The sequence below is a fragment of the Equus quagga genome, chromosome 3, assembly GCF_021613505.1.
Source record: "Equus quagga isolate Etosha38 chromosome 3, UCLA_HA_Equagga_1.0, whole genome shotgun sequence".
NCBI lineage: Eukaryota > Metazoa > Chordata > Mammalia > Perissodactyla > Equidae > Equus > Equus quagga.
The window spans coordinates 149,088,376-149,112,914 of record NC_060269.1 but is presented as its reverse complement, the minus strand read 5'-3'; the positions used below and the strand labels follow the sequence as shown (position 1 = coordinate 149,112,914).

Genomic DNA, 24,539 nt, shown 5'->3' with positions numbered 1-24,539 from the left:
GGGCAGCCTGGAAGCCAGGATCGGCTGACTCCAGGTCTGAGATGCGCTCCCTTGGCGCCGTGCAGGGTTCCCCTGCTCACAGGCAGATCCAGGGAGATGCGCAGGCAGCTGGGGAAGCTGTCTCCCTGGCACCCCCTCACGCAGAGTCCCTCTTGGGGAACTCAGCAGACCCAAGAAAGCACCGTAGGAAACTGGATGAGCATGACCTTCCAAGCTGAACTCTGACCACCCTGCTCCCCTCACCAGCCCCAGGCTCAGCATGATTCCCACCGCCCTGTCTGGAGAGACCGTTCTACAGCCACAGCCCGGCTCTCTGCACCTTCGTCAAAGACCACAAAGTCGGAACAGGCTCTGCACGCACCCACGTGGCGGGGCGATGGTTTCAGAGCAGCTCGCCCTCCTTTCCCTCCTGTCTCGGACCTGCCACCTGAGCTTCCTGGCAGGCAGGATTTCTGGGGAGAGGGACCCCCGGCGATAGCGCATCTTCAGGCAGGCTGCACTTGCCTGCTTACATTCCTTCTCGCCCACCAAGCTGTGGATTGGAGAGAGCCAAGTTCTAGCCTGGCTTCACTGCTTTGAAGCTGTGTGACCCCTGCTGAGTTATTCCACCCTTCTGAGCCTTGGTGTTCTTCCCCGTCCAACGGGGACGCGTGCAGCTAACTGGGTGATCCTGAGTTTACGGGTGACATACATGCCGTGCGCTCAGCATGGGGGCTGGTTCTTCTGAAGTTCCTCTCATCTTCCCTCCCATCCTCAATGGCGAGGACCACATTTGCACCTCCACCCCCAGCTCCTAGCATGGGGCCGGGCACAGAGGAGGCACAAAGAGAATCTCTTTTTTATTAGAGTGGGTTTGTCTTTTTCCGGCTCATGCTCTATCTTGTGGGCTCTGTGGGGCTAGAGCAGTGTAAGATTTCGCCACACAGCCTCGGCCCATGACTGGATCTATGATGAGGCATTTCCAGGTCTCAGAGACACACATAAAGAAAATGGAAGCAGGCTGGAGTATGGAGTCAAGAGACACAACTTCTAGCTTGGGCTCCAAATTCCAGCTCCACAATTTGCTAGCCACAAGACTTCAGCAAGTCATTTGGCCTTTCTGGGCCTCTTTCTCAATAACTGGGTTGGATCCCTAAGGACTCTTCCGACCCTGACCTTCTTTGAGGTTGAGATGAGGCCGAGAGGCTTCCTGCAGGCCCCACCTCATCTCTCGTGGACCTTGGGGGCCAATGCTGATTCCAGAGCCAGGATTCTTCACCGGGGCCGTGTTACCTGAATTACACATAGAGCTCTGCCTAAAATACCATCTCAACAGAGGAAGCACTGGGCCGGGGACACATACACCCTGCGATGAAAACTACAGGGCCTGCAGGAGATCAGCCAAGCCTGACGTGGGAAGAAACATCAGCCCAAGATTGTTTTGTGGGTCCAGAAACCACGCCGTATTTCTCAAGGTGTACAGCTCTTCTGACTTGGGGGAATCCTGAGAGGCTCTAGGCAAATACCTTCATATTCTAAAACGTTTCCCAAAGGCATGTATCAGTTTCCTGTGGCTGCCATAACGAGTTACCCACAAACTTGGTTGTTTTAAACAACAGAAATTTATTCTTTCACAGTTCTGGAGGCTGGAAATTCAAGATCGCAGTGTTGGGGGGGCCACACTCCCTGCAGAGGTTTCAAAGGGTCCTTCCTGTGCCTTCTGGCTCCTGGAGGCCCTGGACATTCCGGTGCTCGTGGCCACGTCTGCAGTCTCTGCCTCCATGGCCGCATGTCCTCCTCCTCTGCTCTGTGTGTCTCCTATTAGGACACTTGTCATTGGATTTAGGGCCCACACAGATCATCCAGGGTGATCTCATCTTGAGATCCTTAGTCACGTCCACAAAGATTATTTTTCCAAACAAGGTCACATTGAGAGGCTATAGGGATCAGGGTGTGAACAGATCTTTTGGGGCCTCAGCATTTAACCCACTACGTGGCATATTGGAGTTCGACTACTTTTTTACTTTATGTAACAGACTTGTACTGGAATGTATCCTCTTGCGATGTTTTCATTTTTAAGACGGAGAAACTGAGGCCCGAAGAGGAGACTTGACTTACCCCAAGTCACATGGCTAAAAAGCCTTGAAGGTTGGAGATGACATACTTGTCCCTCCATAGGGAGTGGTGAAATACCTTTTGGTATGGCTCATGATGGAATATTATGCTGCTGTGAAAAAGAATGTGGTTGATCTAATTGGTTGATATAGACTGATATCTAAGACCTGTGGTTGAAGTAGAAAGGGAAGCTACAGAATAGCCCCACCACCCAGTCGTGTGATGTTCTATCCATTGCTGTGTGTTTTTGTGCACACAGGGCTGGGAAGCTGCACACATAGAGATTAGAGACCAGGCTCCAGAGATGGACCTGGTCCTAACCACTGTTCTCCACTCATCGGCACAGGCTTTGGGAAAATTACATAGTCTTGCAGAGCTCCCATTTCTTTCTTTTTGTGAGGAAGATTGGCCCTGAGCTAACATCTGTCGCCAATCTTCCTGTATTGTATTTGGGATGCCACCACGGCGTGGCTGGATGAGCAGTGCTAGAACATAGGAGAGAAAAGATTTTTAAAATATTTAAAATTTTTTGAAAGGATCAATCTACGCAGACAAACGTCCAAATTATAGGACACAATAGGAATTTTGAAAAAGAGAGCCGATCAAATTAACAATTCAGGGTACTTTCTTACACCTGAAAGCCACGGGTTTCCAGATTGAAAGGACTCGCCTGAGGCCCAACACGAAGGACCACGGCAGGTGCGTGATGACGAAATGCCTGACAACAGGAAGCAGGAAAGGATCCCAAAAGCCTGTGAGAGAGAGAATAGGAATCCGAATGACATCGAACTATCGACAGATGGAGGTTGGAAGGCCACAGAGAAACAGTTCCAAGGTTGAAGGAGCTATAATGCTACACTCGAGCAAACTACTATTGAAATGTGAGAGCAGAATGAAGACAATCTCAGTCATGCAAAATTTTGAAGATTTTGCCTCCCATGTAGCCTGCCTCAGGAAGCCCCTGAAAAAGATGCTCCACCAAGACAGGAGATAAACCAACTGAAAGAAAGGCATAGAAGGGTCTGCTTGGGGGAGCAGTGTGAGTTTGGTACACTCCACCTCAGCAACCCTGGCTCATGGGTTCAGATCCTGGGCATGGACCTACACTGCTGGTCAGCCATGCTATGGGAGCATCCCACATATAAAATAGAGGAAGATCGGCACAGATGTTAGCTCAAGGCAAATCTTCCTCAACAAAAAAAAAAAGAAAGAAAAGAAAAGAAAGGGCATGGAAGCCAGGAAATCAAGGATCCAACCCAAGAAAGAGGCAAAGGGCGCTTCCTGGATGATGGGAAGAGACATTCAAGGCTGACACCTGTGCAGTGGCCTGCAAGGCAACCAGTGGCAGGAGGGTAATGTTCCCCAGGGGAAATGACTCAGCCGGTTGGGTAGAGGTGGGATATGGGTCTGAGAGACTACCTGGTATGTGTGAATTTGCCCAGAATAGTTTCCATGTCTGAGAGAGTGAGGAGATGAATTAGTGACAGGCATATAGGAAACTAAACAAAACACAGAGGCAATTATCAACTCCAGGAAAAAGAAAAGATGATACAAGACAGGAAATGTAATTAAAGTCAGCACACTAGGTGGCATGACCGTGAACTCCATTTATATGGTCATGATAATAAACACTGAATGTTGATTTAACAAAAAAGGAAACTATAGTTAGAATGGTGCGAGGGTTCTTGGGGGAACCAGTGAAAGAGCAAATCTTCACCTTTGTAGTAGAATGCTCGTCAATAATGTTCAATACAGAAAAATCAAGGATAGTAGCGAAGAGATGCTATTTAGAAAGAGGTAAGAAAACGTCAGAGGAAACAAAGCTGAAAAAGGCTGCATCTGGGCAGAGGGATCAAGGTGGGAGGGGCAGGATTGACGCTGCTTTTTTTCATTATGAGCCTTTTAGAACAACTTGACCTTTAAAACTCTATACTCTTACTTCTTGAACAAAAAAATCAAAGTTACTTCTAAAAACAACTTCTAAAAGCCAATAATCCCTGGGGAGAAGAGTGGAAATAAATACGCTCTATACTCTTATGTATCCCTTGTTTATCTTACAGTGGGAATGCGTTTGTGTGGCTCATATTAAAACAGAAACTCACATTTTAATGGTTAACCTAAAAGCATCGCGGATTTGAACCCAGGACTCTGACTCTGTGGGGACAGAACTGGCAGCTAAGGATAGTGAGGGGGAAAGTTGGACCAGAAGGACGTGTCAGACTTGGAGCAACAGAGGGACGAGGGGAAGGAATTCCCAGCTGGGAAAAGACATGGAATATTTGGCTCAAAACAAGAAACCCACACAGAGATTTTGGTTTGAAGCTTTGGAAAACATTTGTTTTTGTTCCTCATAAAAAAACGGATGACGAGTGGGATTATTTGAAAGACGACTTTAACAAGAAAAAAACTAATAACATTTCATTAGCCTTCTCTTACCAGCCCATGATTAACAAGTCCAAAGACAATTTTAAGAGTTTTTGGGTTCTTTATAATCGTCAGTGAAAATCATCAACACCAGGAGAGAGTTTGGGGTTTGTTGGGTTTTTGTTTGCTTTTTTTTTTTTTTTTTGACATTCTTTCTTCTTCTTCTAAGTGTTTTACTTGATGTGTATTTTTGCAACCACTTCGAGCGTTTTCAGAGCTTATTACTGTGTTAAAAAAGGCACTTAAGGCAAATGTGGGTGGACCGAAAGGAGACGTGCCTCAGAGTCACACAGAACTTAATTTGATCCCAAACATTGGCTCCTTTACTGTGTGATCTTGAGCAACTGACTTACACACCCTGGGCTCCAGGAGTCCCTGAACAACAGGGACGGGACGCCCATCTCCCTGGGCTGTTGACTGAATATTAAATGAAGGGACAGGAGCAAGGAACCCAGTGGGTGCTCAGCAAACAAAAATCGCTCTTCCTCCCCCCAACGACAGAGCCAGAAAGGACTGAAACGCTAGCAACTTCGATGACTCTTCTCATAGGTTCATCCTAGTTGAGTTTCCTAAATTCACCTGCATTCTGAGCACTTTGGGGAAATGCCTGTCAGTAATTCTCTCACAGACATCACAGACGGCCGGGGCCTGGTGAAAGCTTCTGCGAGAGCTGTGGAGCGTCGTGACTGTTTCGAGGCTCAGAGGCTCCCACTCGCTATCATGGCTTAAGGCTGCAGCTCATCTGGGTCATGAAAAGAAAAAGGCAGCGGTTGTCATACAGGAGGCATACCCTGGGGGAGCAGTGCGCTGTGCAGGTGGGATGGGAACATTGCTCGGGTCCAGGACTCCAGATGTCCAGGGCTGGCCTGTTCCTTGCTGTGCAACCTTGGGCAAATCTCTCAACTTCTCTGGGCTTGGCTTCTTATCTGGCAAAAGGGAACCATCCCTCCTGTGTTGTCAGCCTCGCTGGTTTGGGGCGAGGGTCTGCAGGGGAGAGTGCAGGTGTCTCTGTGTCTTTCCTACCAGGATTTCCCCTCCTCTCTTTCTCTCCCACCTGGACTGATGGGGACAGTGGGGGTCTTGGGGGGAGAGGAAGCAGCAGAAATCTAGGCTTTCTGCCTTCTGAGTCCCGGGAGCCTGAAACCAGTGGGGGCTTACTGAGGCCTAACTGAGTCTCTGTCACCCTTCTAAGCACAGCACATGCATCGACTTGCTTAATCCTCGCAGTGGTCCTCTGAAGCGGGAATTATTATAACACCCGTTATACAGACGGAAAGACTGATAACCAGAGAGGCTAACAAATGTGCCCAAGGCCAGTTAGCGAGGGGCCAGCATTTGAACCCAAGCTTCCTGGCTCCAGAGATGGCACGCCCCTTCCATCCTCTGCTCAGGAAGCACCGTCGCCCCAGCCCGTCCCTCCTTGAATCTCGAAGCGTCCTGCATCCCTGTGGACGGGGGAGCAGCAAGCCGCGAGTGGAAGCTGGCGGGCCTGCACAGAAACGACAGCTGACTCTTCCTCCATCACGATTTTCCCCTAAATCTGCGCTCTGGGAGGCTGCTGACTTCTCAGCGTCCATCTCCCTGCCTCCTCGGCATCCAGGAGCCCCCGGGCCCTCAGAGAAGCAGGCGGCACTGAGGACAGAGACCAAGAGCTGGGCTCAGTGCTCAAAGGTCCTCAGTTGGCCGTCCAGCTGCTCCACTGGGACCTGCGGGGCCTAGAGCTGCCCATGAAACCTCTCAGAGCTCTGGGCTCCTCCTGTGTCTGAGATGATAATCCTTCACTTAATTAATAATATCGAAGCCCTACTGTGTGCTGAACACTGTTCTAGGTGCTGGGGATTCCACAGGGAACTACGCAAGGTCACTGCCCTCACGGTGCTAAGAGTCAAGTGGAGGGAGCGAGGGGACGAATAAACCCATGTATCCTCTGCTGTCAGGTGGTGATGTGTAGGAAGAAAACGGAGCAAGGTTAGGAGTCAGCGTGAAGGGACGATTGTGCAGTTTTAGACAAGAGGGACAGCAAAGGCTTCTCTGAGACACTAGAGCAGAAACCCGATGGGGCAGGCATACAGATACCCAGGGGAAAATCATTCCAGGCAAGGGCAACAGCAAGTGCAAAGGCCCTGAGGCAGGAATTGTGTGCCATGCTTGAGAGGCAGCCAGAAGGCCAGAGGAGTGACCACAGCATGAGACTGGGGAAGTCACAGGCACAGGGAAGCCAGATCACGGAGGGCCTTGTGGGCGGGGTGAGGACTCTGCATTCTACTGTGAGCGAGATGGGAAGCCATTGAAGGCTTATGAGCTAGGGAGTAAAATGATCTGATTTAAATCTTTGAAAGATCCTTCCCACAGCTGCTATGGAGGACAGGATTGACCAACCAGCCAGCTACAGGGTCTCAGAAACCATTCCATCCGGACTCACTGAGGAAGGGCGAACATTTGGCGCAAGACTTGGGTGGGGGCGAGGGGGCAAGAGTAAGGACCCCAGGTTCAGTTCAGACAGACATGGGTTCAAGCCCCGGTTCCTCCATTTAATAGTCCTGTGACCTCAGAGAAGTTCCTTAACCTCTCTGAGCCTCGGGTTCCCCCTCTGTAAAATGGGTCATCAAGAAAATTCCATGAAATAGCACAATGCCGGCCACGCGGCATGTTTTCCCAGACAACGTTGCTGGAGAGATCACTTTGCATCTATGGGCTCCAGTGGCCGTATCGATGCTTAGTCATCCCATTGCAGGGGCCGGGAAATGAACACTCAGAGAGGAGAGCGAGTGGCCCAAGGCCCCCCGGTTAGTAAGTGACAGAAGTGGGATCCAAACCCAGGCCCCTGGGTCTGCTACTTACCAGCCACGTGACCTCAGGAAGAAGGTGATCCTTGCTGAGCCTCATATGCTGAGCATCAGTATACGTGATGTGGAGTTAACAGCAGTACCCACCTCCCATGAAAGGATGCTTGCGAGGGCTCAGCCCAGTGACTGGCAGGCGGAGAAGACTTCGTTTCGTCATCCATGACTGTCCACTGCACTCCGTCCGGGTACACCTGACAGACAGGAGTTAACTCGGGAGAAAGCAAAAGGATCAGCCCAGGAAGAAGTAAGCTTTGCTTGGCACAGGAGAAAGAGCCCTGAGGTGGAAACCGGACCCCAGCTCAAATCTCTGCTCTGCGGCTCAGCTCCGTCCGCGTGACAGCCTTCTCCGAGCTTCAATTTCCTCCTCTCGGAGCTTGACTTTCCTTCTAGGAAAAGGGGGACAATATTGTCTCCACGTGCAGCACTGACCTGATGTTAAAGGTGATTATTAAACAGCCAATGTGTGTTACTTATTAAAATGATTATTCCACGTGTATTTGTGGAATCTCTAAACAATATCTGTCTCCCCCAAGCCTCTAGTCTCCATAAGAGCAGAGATCCTGTCGTTTTCCCTCCTCACCAGTGTATCCCCAGTACTGGCCCAGTTCCTGGTACATAGTTGGTGCTCAGTCAATACTTGTAAAAGGACTTAAGAGTGCCTGGTGCATTATGGGTATGATAACTGCTAAGTGAGTGGATGGATTAAATGTTTCAGGAGGTAGTGAGCCTCCCATTCCTGGAAACATACAAGAAAGCAGAGGAGCAGAGGTTGGCTTCATCCCTCCACTCATTCATTCAACAATCACTGCATGGTTGTCCATGACGTGCAAGCCCCGTGATATGCACTGGGGTCGCAGCCCTGAACCTTTCAATGGGGCAACCAGACTGGAAACAAATATGGAGCATCTGGGGGTGAGGAGTGCTGGGGCAAAAGGACACAGGCAGAGAGTGACAGATGGACTCGGAATGCAGGGATCTTGGAAGAGGCACAAGAAAGAGATGCTGGAATTCTTCTCTTTCAGGACCTGGGAAGAAGGCTCCGGCTGGGCGACTCCAGAATGCCCACCAGCTACAAGACGCCTTGCTCCCTCAGAAGGAGCTGATGAGGAAGTGCCTGCTCTGCAGATCTGTGAAGCAGGAGACTTCAGTCTGACCTTGGACCAAACGACCTGAGTGCCTGACCTCGCTCCACTCTACCTCCCTGCCTGACGCCGGGACCAACTCTCTCTGGGCCTCAGTTTCCTCCTCTGGCCCATCAGGACGTGCACCTACAGCTGGCTGTCTATGTGCCCGGCTAGCTCTCTGATTCTGAGCCTGGACCTTCCAGAGTCCCTGCTGCAGACTCGTCACCCCCAAGCCGGGCAGCAGTTCCTACTGGCATGCTGCCAAAAGTACCTCCTCGTAAAGGTGGGGAGGGGGGGTGTCCTATTTTACGAAGACTTGTTTATTGGCTGGGAGGTTGCCCAGACCCCTGGAGGCTCAGCTGTGCTGACCGGGTCAGAGGCACCAAGTCTCCAGGAAGAAATACTGACAAGCTACCAGTGCATGGGGGCAGGGCAGCCTACACAATTTGTGGGGTCCAGTGCCAAATGAAAATGCATGGCCCCTGTTCAAAAAGCAGGGGAAAGCGCTGTTAAGAACACTCCTCTCCTTGTGGGCTCCTCTCGACCTGTCGTGGGGTTCTCAATCTGCTATTTAATGTCACGCTCCCTTGTGTGCCATCAGGCATACTGGCAGGTGAGGGCAGACCCTCACAGGCACTGGGGCCCCAAACTGTGACGTGGCATGCGAGTACACAGCCCGCCAGCTGCTGGGCTCCCTCTCCAGCCAGCTGCCAGGTCTAACCAGCAGTGGAGAAGTCAAGGCACCTCCTCTTCCACCAGACTCACGGGCCCAACCAATGGCAGATGGATGACCCCCAAGTATATTGCAATCTCTGTGCCAGGATGTGCTGGGCACCTGATCAGACTGAGCCAAGTTGCCCACTGAACATGTACCACTGCCACGCCTGCCTCAAGATGCCGTGAGGTGTGTGTGCCCAGCCTGGACTCCCCACCCTGAGCCCCCAGGCCCTGTCAGGTGGAGGGCAGCAGCAATCACTGGGCAGGGCAGGGGGGGAGGCTGGGAGAGGCCTGGATCACCGTGTCACTAGGGAAGCAGGCAGCCAGGAACCATCCCAGGGAGGCAACGGGAGGCAGGTCCAAGCCCCCAGAGCATCAGACATCACGTACAAAACATAAATTCAAAGGCAAAATCACTAAGAACTTCAAGATGCGGACTGCAGCATTAAACCCCAACAGTGGGGCCCTTCTGAGAGCCCGTCCCAGTGCGAATCCTCTGGCCCCAGGGCCATGAAGCCAGCCCAGCTTGGGGGTAACGTGGGACCCAGAATGGGCCCTGCAGTGCAGCAGGCAGGGGCGGGCTCCACTCAGCCATCTATTTCAGACCCCCGACCAGTCCTGGCGAGCCGGGCTGGGGGTTGTGCTGGACCCACCTGGCTGCAGATGGAAACAAGGAGCCGAGCAACTGGAGAAGCCCACGCAGGAGAGCAGATCTGAAATGGGAAAACAAAGACCCCCGAGATCAAGGAGGACCTCCAAATTGGAGATCCTCTGAAACCAACACTTCCTGAGCCGTTCCAGGGGCCTCTCTCAACAAGACAGTCATGTCCCTCCAGGCTCCAGGCTCTGCTGCTTTCAGCCCAGGCTGGAACATTCCTGTGGTCCCTGCCCTCCTTAAATGGATGAGCTGGTGGGATGCAGGCATAGACCCTGAAGCCAGCCCATCTACGGTCAGCCAGCGTATCACGAATGACCCAGGCCTGCCTTCTCACCCCAGATTTACCCCCTCACCCACTGAGTGACCATAGCAACCCACTGGGCCTCAGTTTCCTCATCTGCAAAATGGACACAGTGAGAACCTGCCCCAATTAGCTGCTAGATGATGAAGATGAAAGGAGACTAGATTTGCAAATTCAGTGTAAAAGCAGAGATGTCCTTTATCAAGACAAACCATGCCAGTGCCTTTCCACAGCTGAAGGATGGTCACAGCCTCGAAATTCTACCCATGTTGCTGGTTGGGAGACCTCATACTTGCTGGTCCCTTGGCCTGGGTGTCCTTTATTCCATGCAAATGTCCACTACATCCCCTTCTCAGGGAGCCCCCCCACACCCACATCCCCCGGTTTTATATGCCACCTGGCTTGGGAGCTCATTTTTCATTTCATTCTTGGTGTCAGCAGCTTCCATTCTCATCCTGAGCTGCTCAGGAATGGGCACTGACTGTCACAGCATTGTCCCTAGCACCTGTCGTGTCCTGTGACCCCCCCGCCCCCCCCATAAGCCTCTGTCACATGAACGAGTGTCCCAGGAACCCTACGGCCACTTTACCCTCTTTAACAGAAGAAATTATATTAATCATATTGAAAATAAAATAAAAGAGGAGAGAAAGGGGAAAAAAAAAAGTTGGGCGAGGCTGAAAGAAGAGTGGAAAGAAGAAGGGGCCCCCAGGCCTTTCCGGGGTCCTCACGTCCTGACCCGGCCTCCCCCACCCTGCAGTTAGGGGAGCTCTGAGTCAGACCCAGCGCTAGCCTGCTGGAAATCGGGGCCACGGCGCAGGCGCGAGGCCGTGCCCGGGGGAGCAGGGGTGCACCTGCCGCAGGCCCTCACCCGCCAAACCGCTCACCGGCCCAGCAGTCCGTGGACCCGGCCGCGCACGGATCCGCCGCCCCCACGGCCGACCCCAGCCGCTGGATTTACGCCGGGGTAGCCTCAGATCGCCGCCGCCGAGGCGTCTCAAGAGAAGAAAAGAGCCCAGAGGTTTGTCCAGGCGCCTCCTTGCGTCCCCGCCCTACCCACTGCGCAGCGAAGTTTCCAGCACAGCCCCCGCCTCTCGCATCTCTCCTTGGAGACCCCCGAGGGCCGCGGGGAAAACTGGGGATCCAGGTCAGGAGTCCACGTTCCTGAGAGTTCCCCCAGAAGCTGCTTGGCGACCTTGGACGCGTCAGTTGGCATCTCTGGACCACAGCTGACCCACCCGTGAAAGGGCATAACGACAGTATTTTCTTCTAAAGGCCCTGCAGTGATTAAGTGAGATAATGAGGGGGAGGCTCCTGGTACAGAGTCTGGCTCAGAGTAAGCCCTCATTTAGGGGGTGGGGGTTCCCCCACCCGGAACCATACCGGAAGCTGGCATAAAAAATTAAAAACTTATCAAAACATAGCCTGCCCTCAGATAGCTCACAGGAGAAGAGGGGATTGACGGATGTACTCGTGCAAGAACTGAAGCAGGAATGAAGTCGGGGAGGTCGGGGAGACAGGCTCCGCCTCTGTTGAATGAGCCAAATAATGACACCAAGGCGCAGAACTGAGACAATTACTCAGAAAATTGAGGGGAGAGTGCCCTCGCCCTCTGGATGTGTCATTCCTTCCCTCCCGATGCGCACCCTGCGTTTGCACAGCCCTGAGAGGGAGCAATGCGTCAAATTTTGCTCGCTGGGCACCTGGCTTGGTTTCCCGGGTTGTGTGGCCTTGGAAAAGTACCTACACTTCTTGGAGCAGCGGGGTGCTGCCCCGTGCAATGGGATCCTGGTAAGAATCCTACCCAGGTCCCCCCGCTCTTGTGAGGATTAAATGGGACCCTGCGGGGCGAGTCAGGTCCTTGGCTCAGGGTCAGACATCCCATCCGTATCTGCTCAACATGGGGCAATCCCTTTCCTTCCCTGGCGTCCAGGCCTCAGTGTCCTAAACTCCGAGGTGACCCGGGGACAGGCCCTGGAGAACAGTTGCGCTCCCCAGCGCACGCGATGCTGCACAGCTGGCGCACAGCTGGCTGGACGCGGGAGCCCCTGAGGAGTGTCAGAGGGAGGAGCAGGGAGCGGAGTCGGGAGCTGCGGTCGCCGTGGGGGGTGTGGGTGGAGGCCCGGCTGGCTCCAGGGCTGGGGGCTCCAGGGCCAGAGCTGCGGCCGGCCAGGGCGCGGGCCTCGAGTCCCAGTAAGCTCCGGAGGGAAGAGAAACACTGGCGGGGCCTGGGGCTGGCTTCACGAGGTCTCAAAGTTTCTCCGGAAACCCTCTTGGACCTTTGGCGGTGTGGGGTGGGGGAGGGTGGCAGAAGATATGGGGTTTCACCAAGGGAAAATCATCTCCCTGGTCCAGGCCGCCATCACTCCCCCTCTAACCCAGGGGGGGGGGGGGGGGCCGGCCCCTCCTACTCCGAGCCAGCCCTTCTCCTCACTAAAGCCAGCCCGGAAGCTTCAAAAAACGCAAAACGGACCCTGTAAACCACCTGCTCTTAACTCGCCAGAGGCCAGTTCCAGCCTCTCTTGCCTCGTTCCTGCCTCAGGGCCTTTGCTCTTGCGGGTCATTCTCCATGGGAGATTCTTCCCTTGGCTCTTCAAACGCCAGGCTCCTCCTCATCCTTGGAGTCTTGGCTCACAAATTGCCTCCTCCGCAGAAAGGTCCGCCTTGACCACTCCCATTGTGCTTCCCGCCCACGCCTTGCTGTTTTCCCCTTATAAGCATCCCTCTCTACCGGAAATTCATATTTATTTGTTAGCTTGTCCGTCTTCCTCAATGCCGTTGACTGAATTAACGAAAGAACACTGGACTAAAATCGGGAATCGGGGCTCTGGCCAGACTTTCTTTGTGACCTTGGCCAAGTCGCACTACCCCTTCAAGCCTCAGTTTTCTCATCTGTAAATAAGGACATTGACCCTACTGGGGACAATGGCGCATCTCGAAGGCGGCATCCAGAACGGTTTCTCCAGCTCCGACCTGGGTCTAGGAATGCTCCGACCGCCCAGAGCAAGGAGACCGACCTGGCAGGACTCCGCCACGCGCCCGCCCTGGGCACCGGCGCTTCCCGGCCCCTCCCGCTCACTTGGAAGTGTTTCTGCATTCAAGCCGGGGCGCAGTTGCCGTTGGTGGGGAACACAGATCCGGTCTTAGACACCTGTGTGACCTTTGGCAAGTCACTTACCTGCTCTCTGCCTTGGTTTTCTCCCCTATAATGTGGGTTCATAAGAGAGCCTGAGTCACAGGGCGAGGATTAAAGGAGGAATCTTAATTGCGGGTCCACAGCGGTGCAGACTTCCACCCCACGCGTCACCATCCAAGGACAAGACACCCCTCCGCTTTTACTCCATCCATCCCTCCAGCCTCAGGACCCCCGGTCCCCACGCCCTGAGGGGATCCGGGCCCCAGACATGCAGTCCCGCCCGCGGGGTCCCGGAGGCGCCAGTGAAGAGCACGAACGTGGCCTTGCCGCTGGCGCTGGCGCTCTCTGGTTCTCAAGGCGCGTTTCCGCTCCAGTCACCCACAGCTTCCTCCGCACCAGCCTGGACGTGATTCCTTTCCACAGACCAGGAAACTGAGGCTCAGAGAGGCTGGGTGACAGCGCCCAGCAAAGGCTGCCTGGGTTATAGCTCTGCTCCGGCTCTCACTAGCTCTGTGATCTTGCCTGAGTCACTCCACGATCTATGCCTCAGTTTCTTCGTCTGTGAAGTGGGGATGCCAAAGGTGCCGGCCTGGTAGTGAGGAATCCGCCTATTCCACGCGGACCGCTTGGAATGGTCCTGGCGCCCGCGAGGGCTCAGTGCGTGTCAGCTGCTTTCACATCAGGAAGGACAGGGCCCCGTGATTCGCCTCCCCCAGCTGGGAACACAAGTGAAATAAGAGCCCAACGACCCAGGGAGAGCTCTTTCCTTTCATTGCTCTCAAACTCTGCCAGGAGTCCTTCTTGTGCCCATTTAACAGCGGTGAAGCCTGTGTCTGAGCCCGCGAGGTGGGCCGCTCAGCCTGCCCCAAACATTCGCTTCCAGTCGGTGTGGCCCTGACCCCAGCTGTTTCTTCGGTGGAGGAGCCCCCGCTGCCACTGGGGGATGGAGGCAGGGGTCATCACAGAGGAAAGGGGTATCTTCTTTTAAGTAGCATCCCAAAGCGCCAGAGTCCACCCCACCCTCGGGGCAGCTCATCTGAACAGCGACCGAGGGACAGGGTTTCGTGGGGGAGTCCGGGGTCGAGGCAGGGAAGTGGTCCCTCGCTAGGGAGGCTGTGAGGTCGCGCTGAACCTCCCCATCCCGCTCGGGGTGAATCCCGAAAACCAGCCTGCAATGGCCCCCCGGGCGCACACGGTCCCACAGCCCCACAGCCCCACAGCGCCGCGCCCGGGTCCAACCCGCCGCCCGCGCGAGGGAGGGAGCCCCGCGTCGCCCAGCCGCGCCCCTCGGAGCCGCGTCTCCTCCCGCAGAACGCGCGGCAAAGGCCGCCCCGCGGGGCCGCCCCGACGGGCTCTTCCTTCCGTCTGCCCCCAGCCAGGCCCCGAGTTAAGGGTAAGCCGTGGAATTCGCTTTCGACTGCCCCCAAGACAGGTCTTTCCCGTACCTGGCACCGCGGGCCGGGCCCTGAGGCGACTGCAAACCCCGGGAGAGGCGCCGCAATTTGCTAGAGACCACCCTCCAGAGAGAAAACCAGAAACCCGGGTTCGAGCCCTTGAGTTTGCCCTCATGTTTGGGTCCTCGGCCCCTCCACTCTTCTGGAGTCTCCAGGGAGGTACAGACACACGTCCACTTTGAAATTCGTCTCTCTTAAGTACTCATAATAAACGTTTAATGCTGGCAGTGCCAAGCATCTCACACAACTTTTCATTTTATAGCCATAATAATACGAAGAGATTGTTACCACAATCCCACACTTTTATATATGGGGGAAGTGAGGCTCAGAGAGGTTAAGTAACTTGCCCAACGTCACACAGCTAGTAAGTACCACACCCAGGATTCTAAGACCGGATGAGCTGATTCCAGGCAGACGATCTGGCACCATCCTAACTTGCAGTAGGATGGTTGCTTCTCAAAGCACTGCCTTCTCGGTTGGTCGGAAGCAGAAGGCTGGCTGGGTAACTGGATGGACACTCCAGATCTTGGGCCTGGGTTCAGCCGAGCAGGAGCAGGGCATGGGATCTGATTCCTGGGAAGGCATTCCGAGACTCTGCGGAAGCTGGAGAAGGCGGGTGCTCACACGGGGGTGGGGAGTTCCCTGAGGAGGAGCCCCAGGAGGAAGAAGGAGAGATGAAGCCACGGCGGAGCTCCGGGAAGGGAGTTCCCAGCGTTCCCCCAGGCGATTCTCGAGGCCTCCCACTAAAAGCCCCACATCGTGGGATTGACTCCCCATCCCCCACCCCTTGCCCGGTGAGCCAGACTCGGCACAGCCCCCGCCCCGCATCTCCGCCCCGGGCCGAGCCCACGAATCTCTCGTGCGAGGTTGAGCCCCGCCGCCCGGTCCCCGCGGGGGTGTGCTCGGCCTCTGCCGGGGGTCTCTTGCTGCGGCTGGACGTCCTCAGTACATCATTTCTCAGGTTTAGCTCCCTCCAGTCCACGTTTATTTCTAGGTCTTCCCCTCCAAGATTATGTGTCTGCCCGGTCACCAGGCCCCGGGTGGCAGGACTCCTGCAGGGGCGTTGGTGGGTGGCCGTGAGGGTGTATGTTTGCCTCTGTAAACTGGGGCTGTGTATTTACTGGGATGTGTGTCGATTGTGGGTGTTGGGCGTGCGCTGGTGTGTGGTTGGGTGTGTGTGTTGGTTTTGTGCGTGCAGTGTTTAGCATGTATCTGTTGGGTGTGGTTGGGTGCGGGGTTTGTCATACGTGTATCCGTGATGTGTGTGTTGCATCGGAGGTGTTGTTTGGGTATGTGTATTTGTTGGCTGTGTATGTGTGTGTATGATTGGTGGTGTGTGCTGGTTTTGGGTGTGTGTGTGGTGTGTGTTGGTTTCGGATGTGTGTTAGGTGTGTGTTTGTTGGTGCATTGTGTATGCGTTGATGATGTGTGTTGGGCGTGTGTGCGCGCGTGTGTATGCGCGTGTACGCGCTCTCTGTGGCCGAGGGAGCCTAGTCCAGCGTCGGGCACGGGCGCCGCAAGGAGCTGGGGCTGTGGGCGCGCGGGCCCGCGGGAGGGCGCTGCGGAGGAGGCAGGAGTGTGGGACCGGAGGATCCGCGAGGCCTGGAGCCAGGGTGGCGTGCGCCGCGGGAGCTGGAGTTGTCGAGTGGAGCCGAAGGAAATCCGAGAGTCTGGGGTGGGGACTCCGGGGTGCTCTGGAGAATGGACACTGGTGGTCGTGGTTGGGGGTCTGGGGGCGGCCGGCTGCCGGGCTGGGGGGTTGTCCCGACCGCGCCGCGGTGGGAGCGCCTGGGAGGGCGGGGACGGAGCCGGGAGGCCGCACGGCCCTGGGGGCCCGGCCAGGCCGGCGCCAGCCGCCAAGTTGAAAGGCGGCCGCGGCCTCTCCTCGCCGCTTCCCATTGCGCCCCCGAGGGCTCCCGGCAGGGCGCAGGCCAGGGCCAGGCCGGGCTCACCTCCAGGCCTCCAGGCCACGGGTCACCAAGGGGGGATCATTCAAGGAGGGGTCCGGGCCAGCCTGGAGGCCATAGTATTCGCACTCGTGGCCCCCCCTCCGTGAGTAACTCTTCACTAGGCCTCCTGCTCGACCCCGGCCTTCAGCCCCAGGGTCAGTGAGCGGAGAAAGGAACCCCCAAACGAGGCGCAGTTAGCGCGAGCTCTCCGGCCCACCCCAGCCTCGCAGGTCCCCCACCGTCGGGGCCCCGCCGACCTGCTCCCAGAGCTAGGAGTGCCCCAGATCCCCTGACGCCGGTCATCTCATTCCCGCCCGGGGTTCCACGCCACGGACCGCCGGCCTCTTTTGGTCCTGCCAGCGCTGCCAGAAGCTGAGTTTGCAGATAGAGGATTCTGTCTCCTCCCCAAAAAAGGAAAACGCCTTCACAGACAGCATTCAGGGCAGGTGAGGTGTCCCTCTTATTCCCGAGGGATGGCGTTTGCTCGTGGTCAGGGCACCAACGAGTTAAATTCGTAGAGCTAGGGTCGGTTCCAAGCTGCCTGTTTCCAGCGACACGCGCGCTTCACGGGCCTTTTCCGGCCCCAAAGAGCCATCCAGGCAATACATGACCCTCAAGGAGAGGGAGCTGGGCAGGGCAGGGAAAGCGTGGGCCCCGGAGTGGAATCAGGGCTCCAATCCCTACTCCGCCCCTTACTGGCTGTGTGACCTTAGGGAAATCACGTAACCTCTCTGGACCATGGTCACCTCCCTTGGGAAAAAATCTTCTAGGGTTGTTGGGAGGCGCGGAGGAGGCGGCGTGCGCGGCAACGCCTCCTGGCGCGGTAGGTGGCGACTTAGCGTGATTGATCCGGTGTTCCCCACCGGGGAAGGAAATTGATCCGTAAAGGACCAGGCCCGGGATCCCCCTGCCCACTCTGCCCTCTCTTGATAATCAAGCAACTGATTTCAAAGGACTGGGCTGGACCCGAAGTAGTGTCCGGAGCCCCGCCGCCAATTCGCGCCAGACCCGGGGTGAATGCGGCCCAGCGTCCTCAGCCCACATCAGCGCGCCACTCCGATCCAGCAGTTATTGAGCACCTTCTGTGTGCACACCATGTCGAGAGAGGAAATCTGGAAACAAAACAGGGGGGCAAAGAAAGGGCTAGACGAAAAGAAACAAAAATGGGAAAACTAGGGGCATTAGGAGTGGAAGAAAACCCGGACCCGAGGCTGGCAACGCGGGCGGAGGCGCGCGCGGAGGCGGCGCGGGCGGGGGTCCCAAGGCGACGGCCCCTTCCTTCCACTGGGCTGAGGCGCTGGGGAGGGGGCGGGGAGGGGCGCGCCCGCCTCGCCTGCAGCTACCGCCTCGCTGGAGCCGCGGCGCGTCTGCAGAGCGCGAGCCGTTGCTCATTACTGCAATTATGTTGCTCTCAGTTTGCCTCGACCCTAAATTGCCAAGCTTCGAGGAGCCAGGAGGCCCGAGAGCCGGGGCTGGAGGAGACACCCGACCCTGCCCCGCCGTTCCCCTCTCCCGCACGCACGGAAAATACTCCAGTGAGCTGAGAAGGTTCAGATGCACCCGGCATTCCCCCAGGCGCCCTCCTGTGCGGGAGGTCCTGGATACTTCGCCCAAATCCTGGGGACGGGGGAAGGATTCCCAGGCCCATTTCGCAGATGAGAAAACTAAGGTATGGAGAGACGGAGTGATCTCCCCACCCGAAGACAGGCAGGCAGTAAGCGGCAGGGCTGGGATGACCACATCTGCCTCAAGTTCAATAGTATCCCCAGAACAGGAGAGTCGCCAGGGGTGTTCCAGAAAGGAGCCTGGAAGTTGTGTGGGAACCAGAGTGTCCTGCGCCCAGTGACTCTAGTTGCTTAAAGGGCTGGGGCGGGGGGGAGCCTTTCTGCTTCTGCAAGGAGCGGGGATGCGCCTCAGTCCTTGAGCGCCTTCAGAAGGCCACGTGGCATGCGAGTCTGAGAGCTTGTTAGTGTAACTTCCCTCTCTTGCTGACGAAGAGGCCCAGATTCGGGTTCTGGCCGCGCTTCTGGAAGCCTAGAGGTCGGGGTCTCCCCCAGACTGCCTGGTGCAGCGGAGCTGCGCTCCGCAGCAAGTTCCCCTTCTTAGGGAGAAGAGTGGTGACAAGTTCAAACCGAGGCCCCAGCCACGGGGACCAAACCTCTGCCGGAGCTCCCGAGGCTGCAGGATCCTAGACCCAGCGTACCCGGGAACGTGCCCCGCGCCAGCTCAGAGCCCGCCCGGGTGCCTGCGCGCAACCCTGCGCTCGCCCGGAATTCCTAGGCCGACCTGCGGCCTCTGGGGCTAGAAACCGAGCAGAGCGCCCCAGACTCGGTTTCCACACTGCGCGAAGGTCTCTATCTGTGGAGACGTCCTCTCTTCCCCGAGTCTAATGCCAGGTACTTCGGGTTCTAACAACCCTTGATGTGCTGGGTTCGCGTCTCAACGGCTCGCGGCAAGGGCCGCCGGGGTCTGTCCTGCGTGGAGTTTGCAGGCTCCGGACGCCGCCAGACGGAGGCGGGGGAGAGGCCTGCGCAGGTCTGGGGAGAATTAAGCCAGGGCCCCCAACCCGAAAGAGAACAGAGCGGTGCCTGGAACAGAGTGGGCTTTATTTGCTAAGAGGTCATTTTCTGCCTTCAACATCCTTGCAGAATTTCTCTCAGAAAGCCAAACTTGGCGCTCCTTCAAATGTATTCTCCTAGAAGCCTGAATTTAACCTAGTATATAAAAGAAAAACCAAGTTTGTGAGAGTTTGGAGGCAGGGCTCCTGCAAAGGACACGCCAAGAAGGAAAGTGTATGGTCGGCCTGAGTTTTCAGGAAAGTTTTTTTTTCTCCTTAGGGGTTGTCATAGGGGCTGTGAAGGCGCTCACATTCTAGCAGCTCAAAATTAGTTCCACAAACCGCATCTACATGAGCGCGGCGATTTCTGAGAAGGATGGCAATGCCTCCATCCCCCACCTGGCCTCCTGTGGGAAAAACAGGTTTGCGGGGGTGGGAATTGTCTGGATTAGCTGTCTGTAGTCATCAAACCATTTGGGTGATTCGCTTTGTTTTCATAGACAGGTTAAAAGGAGAGAAAAAAGAAAGAGTCGGTTAGGGGTCGCCTGAGCGAGTGTCGATTTCAGCTTAAAGTGAATTGGAAAATTGAGCCTAATTATCCTAGGTAATTGCTTCAATTCTCCACTTGACTTTGCTAACGCAGATCTGTCCTGTGTGTTCAAAGCGACACCCCCTCTGTCGCCGAATCTCCTGTTGTCACCTTTGAAAGTTGCTGCTGTAAAACCGCCATCAAACTGAAAAGCAACTGTGTAACGTGAAGAGACGGCAAGAAGAAAATTCAAATAAAAGACTAAATCAGTAAAGAGAGAATTTCTTGTAGCTTAAAATTAATTTATTTAACAAATATAGCTATAATATAAATGATAATAAAATTTCAAATATACAGTATATTACACACAATCCCTTCCAAAGGGATTCTTGAGAGCCACACAAAGGTACTGTTAAATAGAAACAGAATTTTTAAATTTTTACAGTTTTTTTCTGGTATTGGTAAGAGAGAGGTCCTTTCAACCTACCTTTGAAACGTCTGTGTACCGCCCCCCCACCCCAAGCAAGCGTTTTGCTATCCAAGTTCTCTTCAGTTTTCCAATGGAAGGACCCAGGGTTCCGTCCCCTGGCATGCTCTTCTGTCTCTCCCACTGTTCTCATTTCTGAAATCTTCAAACATGGATTTCCCTGTGCTTTTCCTGCCTGGTGTCAGGACAAGAGGCAGCGATGCAGGACATATGGCCTCTAGTCCCAGTCCAAGCACTATCTCTGCTGGGGACCCTGGATAAATTTCTTAACCTCTCTGGCCTCAGTTTCCCCATCTGTAACAGGAGGGGGTAGAAATTTCTTAACCTCTCTGGCCTCAGTTTCCCCATCTGTAACAGGAGGGGGTACATCTAGCTTCTAGAAAAGTGTTAAGGGACTCTTCCAACCACTTTTGGGGAGGGGATCGAATTTCGGAGAGTAAGTGAACTCAGGGAGCAACCAAGGAGAAACCAGAGAGCAGTGCGGGGTCAGAGGGAAGGAGCCAGGTGATGGATGCGGAACAGGGGAGCGAGTTGGGCTACTGCTCCTGTTTGCAGGAGACCAGGGGCTGAAGGAACCAGCTGGCGCCACAGGTAGGTGGCCCTGGGCCCCCTATGTCAGGTGGTACATGCTGTAGCCTACATGGGCGGTGTAGAGTCCCACGGGCGCCACGGGCAGTGCGGCGCGCTGGAAGGGGCCGGAGGCACCGTAGAGCGAGGCGCCCGCCGCCGCCGCCACAGCCGCTGGGCCGCCGAGGGGGAAGGAGAGGCCGAAGGCCGCCGGGGGCAGCATGGGCTTGGCGGCCATCTTCAGCTTTTCCAGCTCTGCCTCCTGCAGTCTCTTGGCCTTGGCACGGCGGTTCTGGAACCAGATCTTCACCTGCGTCTCGGTGAGGCTGAGCGAGCTGGAGAACTCGGCGCGCTCGGCGATGGACAAGTACTGCTTCTGGCGGAACTTGCGCTCGAGCGCCAGCAGCTGCGCCGTGGTGAAGGGCGTCCTGGGCTTGCGGTTGGTCTTATGCTTTCGCAGGGTGCAGGCCGGGGGGCTCAGCCGCCCTAGGGGGCCGAGAGACAAAAAGGCAGGGGGTTAAGAGCTGCTCGGGAGCGTAATCTGCCCGTAAAGTCGTAAGAAGTCAACACCCGCTATTCATTTTCGTCGCTACCTCGGTGCCAGGCACCATGAGAGATGCTTGGAAAACATTTCCCCCAATTCCTACGACCCTGCAGTGTAGACGTTCTTGGCTACTTTTTGCAAATGAGGAAACCGAGATTCCAGGTGAAACACAGTCACGTTCAAGACCCCAAGGGAACTGGGAAGAGGTGAAAGCACCCTAATGCTAGGTGGCCGCTTAGGAGGGCCCTTCACTGCGGGCCTCCTTCCGCAACACCACGTCGGACGGTGGATGGGAATGAGGATGAGGAAACGCGCAGATAGGCCCGGCACCCAGCCTAAGATCACGTTCCATTTCATGCCTTGGCCAAATGTTTATCTGTGCCGCTCAAGAGTTCAGCGCTTGGCCGGGCTGTTGTGTGGCACAGAATCCAGACCTATAAATTCTTCGCTCTTTCCCTGGAACAGCCCGTTCCTACAGGGTTCCAAGGGCAGTCCCAGGAGACCAGAGGCCGAGCAAAGCCGCCTGTCAGGAAGGTCAAACCATGGCCAAGTCCCTTAATATATAAAATGCCATGAGGGTGGGGGGCTACATTCTAACGGGGCTTCCTCTTGTGATTGTCTCAATAGTCTCTTGGGCCTCTCCCACCCCCAGGGCCTTGGCCATGTGGTCACACTCAAATCTGTGTGTGTATGGGGGGTGGGGGGGTGGAGCAGTGGCTTCTCCTCGACCTGTGGCTCAGTCCGTAGAGATCAATGGTGCCCAGCTGTCTCTTTCTTACGGCTTCAAAATATACCTCGAGGATGGGCCGGTGAGCGAGCGCCCCCGCAGAGGGCTGGGCCCGGGTCCCCGGGAGAGCCAGCCCCTGCCACACCAGGCGGCTGCGACGGGATAAAACGTGGAACAAATTATTCCCAGGACAACGCGGATGGCTCCGACTTTGGGGGCGAGGCCCAGGCCCTAACCGAATTCTCAAGTCTTGGAAAGGACGCTTTGCCTGCGGAGCAGCTTCCCTCCAAAGGGGAGAAATGAATTCAAACGGAGAATGTTTCACCACGCGGGTTTTGCCTAATTATACATTTTATTCAGGCCCTTTTTTTCCTCCTCAAAAAAGGATCCTTTGGGCTCTCAAGCCACCAGGATGTGAGTCAAACGAAATCTCGTGTTAACATCCCCCTTCTTCCCCTCTCGAGGCCATTGAGAGTCCGGGAAGCAGTTGGCCCCCGACTCGCTTTCCGCCCGGCCACCAGAGGGGCGGGCGCCGAGGAAAACGTCACTCCCTTCGGCAGCGACAGCCCAGTGCAGGGGCACCTTCTCCGGCCATTAGGCCCAGGGAGGGGCTGGCCTTTCAAAGACGTTTAATCCCCAGATAAAAATCGTTCCTCAGCATCACGCCATTGAATTCGGGTTGCTATTATGCCGCACAAAATAATCGGAGGAAACGAGGAAAACTTGGGAATTTCCCGTGCTCCTGAAATATCTCGGAGCCCGTTCGCTGGGCAGAGAAGCCAGGGGGCCGCGGGGCCTGGGACCGACCCCGAACGCTGCTCGGGCAGCTAGAGTCAGCCTCTGGGGCTCAGACCGCGACGTTTGGGAGCTTCCGAGCGCACTGGCGGGGGCGCCTCCCACCAATCGACTTGGTGCCCCGCCCCCTACACTGGAACCTGAGAGCCCCCTCCCCCTATATGGTCCATCCACCCAGAGCACCAAGAAGCCGCTAGAAACTTGAAGGGGGAGGGGGCAGTTTGCAAGCGCTTCAGAACCTCTGGACAGACAGATCCTTGGGGGGCCGGGGGGGGGCTCTTCTCTTCTCTGAGAAAGTGAAACTCGGCGCGCAGGGAAGATGTCTGAACCCCTCGGACCCACCGCTTGGGGTGACCGCGAAGTCACAGGGCTTAGGGTCAGATGAGACAGCAGGGACTCCTCCGGTCGTTTGGTGGGGGCAGGGGCAGAGAGGGTGCCCAGACACCCGTGTCCTACAAGTGAACTCCCACCCGCGGCGTCCCCTGGCCAGGGCGAGGAGCCCGCAAAACTGGCCCGAGAGCTGGGCCTCAGCCAGGCCTCGAACCCTCTTCCCGGGTGGGAAAGGGGAGAGGCGCAAATCCCGGCCTCCCGCCAGCGGATCTGCAGCACGGGCTCCAGGTACCCAGCTGCAGGTACAGACGCCGGAGACAAGCAGGCGCCGGCGCGCAGCCTGGCGCCCTCGGCTCCCGCACCCCCACCCGCCCTCCCCCGCCGCCTGGGTTCTGGCTACTCACTGGCCGGGGGCGGGGAGAAGCGGGGGTTCTGCATCCACGGGGTCCTCTCGGGCTTCTCGGGGCTCTCGGCTTTGACGAGGGCATCTTCTGGCAGCTTGAGGAGTCCTCCCACCGAGAAATGGCCGAGCGGCCGCGGCGAGGAGGGCGCGTCCGGGGCGCCCAACGACACCGGCCGGGCGCCCAGGGGCTGCGCGGAGCCGCCCGCCGCCTGTGTGCCCTCGGAAGCCGCCAGGGCTCCCTCCTTGGCCCCAGGCTTCCTGTGGTCGGCCATGAGCGCCTCCACGCTGAAGGGCAGGAGCGAAGGGGACACTTTGGGCTTGGGCCCCTCCTCGTCTGCGCCCATGGCGGCCGCCGTGGCCGCGGCGGTGCTGGAGGCCTGGCCCCCGCCTCCCCCCGCTGGCTTGCCGAAGGCGGAGTCCTCCACTTTGACACCGAGTGGCAAAGAAGTCATGTCAGCAGCCGGGGCCATGCAGAGCCGGGCCCCCCCTCCAGCCGCAGCACGGGCCAGCCGCCGGGCATGGGCTTCGGGCGGGCAGGAGCGCGGCCGGCCTCTGGGAGCGCCCGGGGCCCTGGCCGGGCGGGCCTTGGCGCGCGCGCCTCCCGCCCCTCCCCGAAGGCCAGCTCCGGCGCTCCGGGCCTGGCTCTCCGGCGCCGCCGCGCAGGCCGAGCTCCCGGGCGCACTGGCTGGCTGCGGGCGGGCCGCCGCTCCCCAGAGAACTTGTTAATAAGGCGAGGCCGGCGCGGCGGCGGCCAATCAGCGCGCGAGGGGGCGGGCCCGGCGCGCTCCATTGGGCCGCGCTCCTGCGGACTGGCCCCGGGGCGCGCAGGGCGGGGGGCGCGCCGGGCAGGGCCGGGCCCCCGGGGGCAGAGGAGGGGAGGGGGCGCGGGAGAAACTTTGC

The 24,539-nt window shown here is 56.6% G+C and overlaps 1 protein-coding gene across 2 annotated transcripts; it reads right to left on the bottom strand.

The window, feature by feature from the left end:
• Positions 1 to 20,080: 20,080 nt before the first annotated feature.
• On the bottom strand, positions 20,081 to 24,330 carry MSX1 (msh homeobox 1). 2 transcript variants are annotated; one of them, XR_006887962.1, is made up of 3 exons: positions 23,641 to 24,330; positions 20,599 to 21,326; positions 20,081 to 20,544 (listed from the first exon to the last, which is right to left on the bottom strand). XR_006887962.1 is itself a non-coding variant. In XM_046656684.1 (2 exons), the coding sequence occupies exons 1-2, from the start codon at positions 24,107 to 24,109 to the stop codon at positions 20,884 to 20,886; spliced, it is 912 nt and encodes a 303-aa protein (XP_046512640.1). In that variant the 5' UTR covers positions 24,110 to 24,330; the 3' UTR covers positions 20,081 to 20,883. The 2 variants fall into 2 exon arrangements, 1 of the variants encoding a protein (XP_046512640.1); XM_046656684.1 differs by having other exon boundaries at positions 20,081 to 21,326.
• Between the last annotated feature and the right edge of the window lie 209 nt (positions 24,331 to 24,539).